The sequence below is a fragment of the Electrona antarctica genome (genome assembly GCF_951216825.1).
Source record: "Electrona antarctica genome assembly, chromosome: 7".
Classification (NCBI taxonomy): domain Eukaryota; kingdom Metazoa; phylum Chordata; class Actinopteri; order Myctophiformes; family Myctophidae; genus Electrona; species Electrona antarctica.
Window position 1 is genome coordinate 45,051,410 of NC_136812.1, and position 11,128 is coordinate 45,062,537.

Sequence of the window (11,128 nt, forward strand, 5' to 3'; positions counted from 1 at the left end):
CTAACTCGATAACACATAAACACGTCCGGACTAGTTTTATCCAGTTAATGAAAAATCGCTGTGTCCTCCTGGCAATGTTATTATTATTAAAGATAAGATATAAAATAAATGTGGATGCTCTCTCTGAAAGTGCATTGTGCAAGAAGAACCCCCCCGCGGCTCCGCCCCCTTCTCTCCCTCCAACGCGTGCTCGTGCACGAAGACGACGCACGAAAACCCGAAGCAAAAAACGTCGCGGCGCCGCGGCGCGATTGGACGAGCCCTCCGCCGTGGGCGGGGCCGCGTGGACGCGCACAGCCCGGAAAAGGCACGGCAGCATAGAGGAGCGCGCGTACGCACATTCTCTCTCTTTCTTTTCTCAATGTCCAGCAGTGTGGACTGACTGAGCCACGTGTGTGCTAGCAGCAGCAAGACTCTCTGTTATTAATTATCGTTTTGTAGTTTTAAGACAACACATCAAAGCAAATCCAACAATCGAAGCGCCGAGTACAAGGCAACCATGGTGAAACTGGCAAAGGTGAGTGTCATTTCGATTTAATAGTCCACAATTTCTCAAATCATTAGGATTGTGTTTACGCACTGAGGCCTGTATAACGTGCAAGTTCCTGCAGTGTGGCGATGATGATGATGGGGATTAAGAAATTAACGGCTACACCGGGTACTCAATATTTACACAATATGCACCCTTTAAAACCGAAAATATTCAAATGTATAACGCTATTTGTTGCATGTGTCTAGCTTTGCCGCATTGTTAGGAGGGGAAGCGTGATCGCAGTAAAGCAGCACACTGCTAGTTCTTCTCGACCCAGATCTGAGATCAGCCATGTTTGTGTGCTCTGCTCGCTAGGCCCCGAACGGAGCCTGGCTGCTCGGCCGTCCGTAAAGAGCAGATCTACAAGCTATCAGCGCGTCGCCTCGCAACGTGCTGGTGGCTTGTAGATCTGATCCTTTTCCGAGAACAGCGACTCCCACTTATCTTAAACACGGTAAAATGTGACCAACGTTACATTTACAAAAGTTACCTGGTTTACAAACTGTGTAAATAAACTGTATAAGTCACAAATACACGTTTTGTATCTTTTGAGCGACTGTTTTTGTCGAGTGACACGAAACTACGATGTAATGAAATGTAGCCTCAATGGTTTGTGTGAAGTGTAGCTTTCAAAATGGAGTCGCGCAAACTTTTATTTTTTTTATAATGGGGTTTAAAACGCTTTTTTATTTGTAATTGTCAACTGTAACCATGACTTGGCGGATGTAGCATACATTAAAATAAAACCCATGTCTCTTTTTAAAATTGAGTTGACACGCACAAAATATACAAATGACCCGAGTTAGCTAATTGGCTGACGCTAGCGCAGCACGGACGTAGTGGATTATTAACGTGAATTAATGGCCGGAAAACTATTAAATCGTGTCACTCGTGCGTCGCGGTAATCTCCCGTAATGCGTGTTTTTATATTTGACAATGGCCATGTCGTTGTCATTTAGGCGTTTGTCAAAAGTTTTGCAGGAAAACGTGACTAGCATGCTAAAGTAGCTAGCTGGTTGGGCTAGCCAACACGCTAGCTTTACCGTGTCCCGCTGCGCTCCACGTGGGGTTTGCGTCGGCTTCTCCAGTGTCACGCGGCGCGTGTCAGATACAGAACTGCATCGTTTTAATATATTGATTTTAAGATGAGAGCATATTCCCCCTCTAATGGTGGTGTGTTTTTACGATTTTGGCGGTATTTAAGGTTGTGTACACTAAAATACTTATGGGTCCTTTTGGTTCCATGTGTACTCTAAAGCTCAATACTGAAGCCATTAAAAACCCCTAGGAAGTGGGAACTGTGGCGTGTCCATGGATCCCACTTTGAGACGTCCATGGGCCGCATGGATCTTTAGTTTTCCATTTGTGTAGTTGTGTTGGCCATGCCCTAAATCTCATGTACATGTACACACTATCACCACAATGCATCTGTTAAAGTTTTAGCATCCTTCAGATTTTGACTAAAATATTTTTTTTGTACTTTAGGCAAGTAAGCAGGCGACTCCTAAGAAAAAGGCCCCTCCGCCCCCTAAAGAGGAGGAATCTAGTGAAGAGGAAAGCAGTGAAGAGGAGGAAGAGGTATGGTGTGGAAAGAGGATTTTGTTGTGCCCTTTTGGGGGGAATATTTAGGGAAGTGGTTAATTGTAGCCATTGACCTAAAAGAGAAATTTGATGATTGCAGCTCTACAAGCATGCAGCTATTTTCACTACTACATAAACATTTGTTTACTTTATGGAATTTCTTAGAATTTCCATTTATTCATTTATTTCATTGTAATTCATGACATTTTTTTTATGAATAATTTAGAAATAATTATAACAATGTAGGAAACATTAAATACTCATACAAATGTGTCTGTGACCCACAAATGGGTCCCAACCCAGTGTTTGTGAAGCACTGATTTAAGAGTTTCTTAACCACTTAAAGCCCTGTTTCGGCAATTATTTTAATTATGATTAATATATAGTGGATGAAGACGGTTGAGTTGGAATTGTGTTCTCTTTTTATTATTTATATATATATATATTTTTTCCCCCCAGGCAACACCCCCGAAAAAAGTAACACCAGCTAAAGCTCCAGTCAAAGCTGTGAAAAATGGCAAAGCAGCAAAAAAGCCAGAGAGTGAGGAGGAGGAGGATGACGACTCTGGTAAATAATGCACGTTGTTTGAAAACATGTAAAACTACTGGAACAAGTGCTTTTTTGTGAAGGTGCTCTGACTTTATGGTTAAGATCTTATTACGACCTCAATCCAAAAGCTTGTGATACTGTTTAAAAGCAATTTATTTTGATTGAGAGAATTAAGGTTCATGTCTTTATTTAGCCCCCCTTTTTGGTCATGTTAACAGGCGAAAATAATGTTACTTACTTACTTATTGTTGCGAGATCTGACTGATGTCAAATGCACCCACAGAGGAGGAAGAGTCCGATGAGGAAGCCCCTCCCCCTAAGCCAGCTGCTAAAGCAACTCCCGCCAAGGCTACACCAGCCAAAGCTAAGGCAGAGGAATCTGATGATGACGATGAAGATGATGGTATGAACTGTCATCTTTTTACAATGTGTACCTGATGACACGTTACTCAGAAACGGGCTAGCACCGATGTATCGGCTATTCGTTCTAATCTATCCGTTTTTTGATTATTGTACTGCACATTTCATATTTTACTAGTTCATAAACGCTTTGACAATTTTTGTATGTACTTGAATTTCATGAAACATGTCCCTGGGTTGACTGCCACCAGTGCACACTAAACCTAAGAACGCCACATTTCCTTTCCCCAACCCCCTCCATTTCTTGAACATGCATGTGGTCACTCAGTACTCATGTGTGTAATGTACGGAGGTAGATCAAAGCCAATGCTATGTCTTCGGTACCGGTGTGTTCCTGTCTGCCGGTTCTATCCTCAATCGCTGGCACATGTTCTGTCCGAATGCATAAGGGTGTGATGATCTTGTGCAATGTGTTTGGCAAGAAGAGGCCCACTCTGAATATGGTTGAAGTCATGATTGGTATTGACGATGCTGTCTGGGATCAACATTATTTTACTGGACTACTTGATATCATTCATACCCACATTACTGATAGTAAACATAAATCCTTTGTTTTTCTCAGAGGAGGAATCTGAAGAGGAGGCCCCTCCCCCAGTTAAAGGAAAAGCCACTCCTGCCAAGGCACCAGTAAAGGCGGAGGAGTCTGATGATGATGAAGAAGAAGATGGTAAGACTGTTGAATCGTATCTGTGGTGAAGTCTTGCTGGTTATTTTGAGGAACCAGTGTGACACCATCATATGTTGAATAGCACCCAGTTTTTGGCTGCATATGATGACAGAAAAAAACCATGACTTGACATACTGATTGTGAATGAATGAATGAGTGAATGTATGAATGAATGTGTTATACTGGTTGTTTCCATGATGTCACCCATTGTTCTGATGGCAGCTAACACAGGATTAGTATTTAGAACGGTGCTGCACTGGTGTTTGATGTATCTGTATGTGTTGTGGCTTTCAGACTCTGAGGAAGAGATGGACACCACCCCAGCAGCCCCAGCCAAGAAAGCTGGTATGGTCAAAGCCAAGGAGGAGTCTGAGGAGGAGGATGATGAGGAAGATGATGAGGAGGAGGAAGATGATGACGATGAGGGTGAGTTGTTTGACTAGCCTTTAGTGAAATATATGAATATACCCCCAGTTAGGTTGCATATGATGACAAACAAGGGACTTAATACTGATTGCGTGTGATGTCACCTTTTAATTGATCTGATGCCGGCTAATTAGTGGATTTAGTATTGTATGACGACGAGGGTGAGTTGTTTGACTAGCTTTTAGCAAAAATAAGCAAAAGGCTAAATGACGGACCCAGTGTTGCGTATTGTTTAACGGTGGGAAGGAAAAGCATCTCCACTGAAACTGGCAAAACAAGCTTCAACTATGCACACCTAAGGTTGAACTAAACACTTGTTTATAGATGCACCTGCGGCCCCTGCAAAGAGGAAGGCTGATGCTAAGAAGGAAACGCCCCCTGCCAAAAAGGCCAAGGCCGATGGTGAAGGTAAGACTGCATACAGACATCTAATTTTAATAACTGGATGTTAATATATTTTATAATCCATTAATGGAAATGTGTTCTCTCTGATATTTGTATAATTTGATGGAAATGTGATCTTTCTCTCTAAGGTTTCTGTCTCTTCGTTGGAAACCTGAACCCAAACAAAGAATATGATGAAATCAAAGACGCCCTGAGGAAATTTTTCACAAAGAACGACCTCGAGATCGTGGAAGTCAGGCTAGGAGGCTCAAAGTAAGTCGTTATTGGAAGTGCCACAGATTCTTCTTTATTAGGGATTCTGAGATGGCTGTCCCCTCCATTTCTTGAACATGCATGTGGTCACTCAGTACTCATGTGTGTAATGTACGGAGGTAGATCAAAGCCAATGCTATGTCTTCGGTACCGGTGTGTGTTATCGTCTGCCGGTCCTATCCTCAATCGCTGGAACATCTCAACCTGATTCCTACTTGGGACGGCAATGTATGCACGTGTGGGGGGGATAGTTCTCAAGTATTGAGAAACTAATGGAACCATATTTAAATAAAGCCCAACATATGATACGACATTTATTTTTCAAATTATCAATGGATGGATATGATTCACTCAACCATCTATTGCAGAGTTATACCACTGACCCAAATACTGCAAATGCATGTTGGCTTTATTCTAATGCCTTTGTTTTTGTCTTGTTTTGACAGACGGTTTGGCTATGTTGAATTCAATTCCGAAGAGGACCTGGAGAAAGCCCTGGAGCTGAACGGCAAGAAAGTGTTGGGAATGGAGATGAAGCTCGACAAGGCAAAGAGTAAAGAGAACTCTCAGCAGCAAAAATCAGGTACAACATGGTCCTGTTTCATGGATAGCTTTCTGTACAGAGAACTACTGATTTAGAATGTGCAAAAAAACAACTTGGTAGCAGCACTGACACCGGTGTGAACTAAAGAACATCATGTTTAATTTTCCCATGCCCTCCATTTCTTGAACATGCATGTGGTCACTCAGTACTCGTGTGTGTAATGTACGGAGGAAGATCAAAGCCAATGCTATGTCTTCGGTACCGGTGTGTTCCTGTCTGCCGGTTCTATCCTCAATCGCTGGCACATGTTCTGTCCAAACGATATGGGTGTGATCATGTTCTAGTTCTTGTAAATGTATTCCACAGCCTAGTTGCCACGATGCAATGTGCACACCATCTTCTGTTATATAGTTGAAAACGTGCTCTTTTCACATTACAATGCTCACATTACAATCCACTGGCTGCAAACAAGCCTTATGTAGGCTTGCATTCTGTGGTTATGGTTTCATTTTTATGCTCGTTTCTTCCATAGAGAGGGACGCAAAAACGTTGTTCGTGAAGAACCTTCCATTCGCTGCCACAACAGACGACCTCAAGGAGGTCTTCGATGAAGCCACTGACATCAGGCTTCCTATTGGCCAGAACGGTTCAAACAGAGGGTAAGAGGAACCAGCTGTTGGACAGCTATGAAGCCTTTGAATATTGTGCTGCAATCTTAACATTAGTCTAATCGACTTTTATAACATTTCTTTGTTGATGCAAGTGCTGAAGGTGAATACTACAATGACCTCTGCAGTGCTAGTCCAGATGGGATGTGGATTTTTGTAAACGTTTCGGATGAGCTAACTGTTTCCAAATTTGTTCCACAGCATTGCCTACATTGAATTCAAATCGGAAGAGGACGCAGAGAAGTACCTTGAGAAGGCGCAGGGCACCGAAGTCCAGGGCCGCGCCATCCTCGTAGACTTTGTGGGGCAGAAGAGCCAACAGAATAAAGCTGGTGCCTGGGGAGCAGGTAAACATGCCATTTTACTTTACATCACACTTGGGGGTAGAGTTTCATGACACAAGATCAAAATGGCTGCCGTCTGAATATGGTCAACTCCATGCATGGCCTGATAAAATGCGAACCTTAATCTCCTGGTTTTTCTGTGAGGATTATAAAGATAGTCAAGTACTGATCAGTGCCATGATTTGAGCTTTCCAGAGGCCTGTTGGCACCTTGCATCTGAACTCACCTCTTGTCTTTCCTCTTTCAGCCCCAGCAGCTGCAGGGGCACCCTGCAAAACCCTGATGGTCAACAACGTTGCATTCACTGCCACAGAGGACGTCCTTCAACAGGCATTCGAGAAGTCTGTTTCCATCCGTATTCCTCAGAACAACGGCAGGTCCAAAGGGTGAGTGGTACAATTGAACATTGCGGCCAAGTGGCACCATTTGACAATTTGAGACCTTAAGTTTAATGACATGCCCAAAATGGGGACGTCCGCTCGAATGTGGTTAAACGCATGAAAACATTTAAAAAGGAAGGTGAGGTATCTGAAGCGGGTTCAAAGCCCGTTTCTGCCATCAAACAGTTGGTTGAGTTGGATAGCAATAGGCAGAATTGTAAATGACCCTTGCTAATGCAAGGGCATCCAGAATGTCTGCAAAGGATGTCCCATTGTCCCCTCCATTTCTTGGACATGCATGTGGTCACTCAGTACTCATGTATGTAATGTACGGAGGTAGATCAAAGCCAATGCTATGTCTTCGGTACCGGTGTGTGTTCGTCTGCCGGTCCTATCCTCAATCGCTGGCACATCCTCAACTTGATTCCTACTTGGGTCGCCAATTTGCTTTGGCAATGTATGCAGTTGTGGGGGAACATTTTGTACAATTCATGAAAAATCACACCTTGAATATCAGTCAAAAATGGAACCAAATTGGAAGGAATTAATGTTTCGCTTTGACATGTTGATTCTAATGGATTAATTTCCTTGCTTGGCTGAGTGGTAGAAATATATAGAGGGTATGGTATGCACATGCTAAAAGTGAGTGGCAAAGCAACGGGCAAAGTGAGTTTAATGTTTAATGCAATCAGATAGGACTTTTCAGTTTGGATGTATGGGCTGTCAAGGCCAGAAAGTAGTTTTTTGCCACTCCGTAGGCATTCCTGCATAACTTCTATACCCTACCACCACCACCTTGAGACATGGATTTGAATAATTTGGCAATAATAAATGGCATTAATTTAGCATGACCTATTTGGGAAGTGGATGCAGTGGTCCGTATGTCTGCCATGCAGCAAGAACTCTCCCACATTTATATTAACGTTTCTCAATCTTTGTGTTTTCCTGTGCAGCTTTGCCTTTGTGGAGTTTGAAAACGATGACGATGCCAAGGAGGCCATGGAGAGCGTGAACAACACAGAGATCGAAGGGCGGACGGTCAGGATAGAGTACAGCCAGCAGATGGGGAACAGGAGAGAGAGTGGCGGCCAAGGATTTAAATCCGGTAGGTTTGCTCAAAATATGGCACGTTGAAGCATTTAAAACTAGTTTTCAACCTTTTTCATATTAAGGCCCATCATTTATTTGGCATTTGAGCCACGGACCATGATTTGATATTTAGTATCGTTGGATAAGATTCTGTCCACAATTTCATGCTGTATTGACGTTGTACCATAGGAGACAACAGGCCAACACTGATCAACATAACTTTCGATCAATGTTTTTAAGCCAGTCCATGTGTAATCGATGTTATTTAAATGGACATATTGTACACAACTTGTAGATTAAGACGACCAACATTTTCTTTGTTTTGGCCACCAGGTCCTACAAAAACATTGTTTGTCAAGGGGCTCTCTGAGGACACAACAGACGAGACCCTCAGGGATTCGTTCGAAGGGTCTGTTGGAGCAAGGATCGTCACAGACAGAGATACCGGCTCGTCTAAAGGGTAAGGCTCAACTCACTTAATCTGGAAAAATAACCACGTGTGGGTTATCTTCACACAGGCTAGCCTATTGTATAGTTCTGGTCATCTTGTTTACAGTGCACTAAAAACATCTATAGCCATTCTGATCATCCTCTCTCTGTGCGTTTGTAGCTTTGGCTTTGTGGACTTCGACAACGAGACAGATTGTGAGACCGCCAAGGCAGCCATGGAGGAGGGCGAGATCGACGGCAACAGGGTGACACTCGACTACGCCAAGCCCAAAGGCGAAGGCGGATTCCGTGGTGGCCGTGGGGGTGGCGGTTTTGGAGGCGGTGGATTCCGCGGTGGCCGAGGAGGCGGTGGTTTCGGCGGAGGCCGGGGAGGACGTGGCGGCGGCGGATTTGGCGGCCGGGGAGGTGGCGGCAGAGGCGGTGGAGGAAGAGGACGCGGAGATCGCGGAGGCGGACGTGGCTTTGGAGGTAAGATAACAATGGGGTTAGGCTAAAGCAAATGTTAGAGAACCACTGGTCCAGAGTGAACAGTGGTGGTTTTAGCCCCAAAACTACAATGTATCATAATAGGGGGGGGGGGGGGGGGAGAAATCAATACCATCCACTGTGGACTGGAGAAAAAGAAAAAAAAAATCTAATCGAATGCATTTAGAACTTCCAAGTGAATCACTTGACCATTTCGACAAACAAAATTAACAAATCCAGTGCTTAAAATCAGTTCTTCTTGTCGTTCCAGGTGGCCGAGGAGGTGACCGTGGTGGTGGTGGTTTCGGGAAGCCCCAGGGCAAGAAAATCAAGTTTGACGACTAAAAAAAAAAATCTGTTTTAGTTTGTACTATATGAATGGACTCTGGTTTCATCGCTTTACAGAGCCTTTGGACATTCCACAAAAAGCATCATCGATTATTATATTTAACTGTAAAAGTGGGCATTTTAAGCCCCTCCCCTTCCCGACTCCCTCGAACCCCCTTTTTCCCTTTCGCCGGAATGGTCCTTCTTCTCTCTTTGGCCGGAGGGCTGCCAGTGAGATGATCCTGAAGGTCCCGACTGCACATCATCCTCGTCTCTTCAATCCAGACCACAGTTTATTTTTCTCCCTTTTTTTTTTATTTGCTTTTCCAAAAGGAGTCAAATGGAATGTGTCTGGCAAAACTGAGTTTGCTGTGAATGGTAAATGCCCGTTAATGCAGATACATCTGATCGTGTACATGAGAAGAAACGATTTGTATTCATTTTGAGTTCATTTTATTTTTTTTGTAAAGAAAAGAAATTGTGATGTATCCTTATATTTTTGTTTATTTTTGTTTGCCTTTAGTTGGGAGGGGGGAAAGAGTTTTACTTCATGTTGTATTTTTGACGGACAAGGGGATGGAGTCGGGGCCTGATGACGTTGTTGGGTGTTGTTTAGAACGTGTTTAAACAGTTCTGTCCTGTTCTTTAGGTGGGTTGGGCACACAAGTCCATGTATTTAGAAGTCAGTCACAAGAGGACTAGAGGACTCAATGTTGACGCTATGTAATATTTGTAGTGCATTGACTAATTTTTTCCCATCTGAGAATCTGAGGTTGAATAAAACCTGTAAGTGGTGATTTTTAAATGTGGTGGTTTGTCAACTATGTTTGCATTATATCTCTCCCGCTATAATGCTTATCGTTGCTGTCGGGCGGGCACAAAGTTTTATTTTTTAATTAATCTCCATATTGTGAAAAGGCTGATCTGCTAAAGTGTTAATGATGGTGAACCAAATATAAATATTAACCAGAGCTAATGAAGAGTTGAGACGGAAGCATTTTAAGGCCATAATTCTCACTCTTACCTGAAAGTGCCATCTGTCCTGGCCCCTTGCTTATCCATAATTTAATTAATTAGAACAATTTAAATCGTTTTGCTCTTGGAAGGCTTAGTTTACGCCCTACATCTATACTGTAAAATGTAGATTTTATGAATTCTTTGAATCTGTCCAACCTGGCCTTTTTTGCATGTCTCAAATTCAACCCAGTGATTTCCCACTTTTGAGGACCCAAGGACATGCAGCTTCCATTGGATGAGTGGTTCTCCAGAACAGGCTTGGCTTTGACTAACCCATGCAGGCTACTCCAATGGGCATTGATTAGGCTTAATCTAAGACAGATCTGGCATGGGTGTTACTGTTTGTGTGGAAGGAAGTTGGTAATACCCGTGTATCCAAACATTTCTGCTGGATATGTTAAAGGTTAATATCCAAGCTCAATGCTGAGATGGGATGTGAAGTCATACCATGGGTTTAGAGCAGCCTGATCAGCCGTTGTGATTTGAGTCTGGCTACTTCTGAAGTCCTATCGCAGCTATTGACTGCCACTAGGTGGCAGTGTCCACCATAGGTGCGATGTCACCTGGACAGCGTTGTAGTAAGCGGATGCCTTCTCCTTAAATGGTGAACTACCCCTAGAGTGAAATACAGGAGAGGTGCAGGTAAGAAAGGCTAGGATACAAATTAAATATCAGTTTTAAATTGAATTGTGTATGACCAATACATTCTATCAAATAAGTAGGCCTGTAGTACTATCACCCAGTAAATGTATGCAAGAATGTACATGATCTATTGCCAATGGAAAGGGTACATTAGTCTATTCTACAATCTAGCTCTGTATGATTGAATGTAAGTAAGCTGCTGAAAATTATATTCTTTGTCACCCCAAGGTGTGATGCAAAAATGGGGATCTTATAAGCTTTTTGTTTTTACATTTTAGCCTGGCTATATTGATATGCCCCACCATTAGTCATTTAGTAGATTACACTCCTGATACTGGCAAAGGATTGTGGTTCTGAAAAGACATGTTA

The 11,128-nt window shown here is 43.0% G+C and overlaps 1 protein-coding gene across 1 annotated transcript; it reads left to right on the top strand.

The window, feature by feature from the left end:
* Positions 1 to 319: 319 nt before the first annotated feature.
* ncl (nucleolin) lies at positions 320 to 9,905 on the top strand. Its single transcript, XM_079506253.1, has 16 exons — positions 320 to 517; positions 2,018 to 2,110; positions 2,573 to 2,681; positions 2,947 to 3,066; positions 3,646 to 3,750; positions 4,045 to 4,176; positions 4,501 to 4,584; positions 4,710 to 4,833; positions 5,280 to 5,416; positions 5,910 to 6,036; positions 6,247 to 6,392; positions 6,637 to 6,775; positions 7,723 to 7,874; positions 8,192 to 8,318; positions 8,469 to 8,776; positions 9,045 to 9,905. Exons 1-16 carry the CDS (start codon positions 500 to 502, stop codon positions 9,116 to 9,118), a joined length of 1,995 nt encoding a protein of 664 aa, XP_079362379.1. The 5' UTR covers positions 320 to 499; the 3' UTR covers positions 9,119 to 9,905.
* Positions 9,906 to 11,128: the final 1,223 nt, after the last annotated feature.

Coding starts and splice junctions, on each gene's coding strand:
- ncl (XM_079506253.1), top strand. Junction 2,682..2,946: donor GGAGGAGGATGACGACTCTG/GTAAATAATGCA, acceptor ATGCACCCACAG/AGGAGGAAGAGTCCGATGAG. Junction 8,319..8,468: donor GATACCGGCTCGTCTAAAGG/GTAAGGCTCAAC, acceptor GTGCGTTTGTAG/CTTTGGCTTTGTGGACTTCG.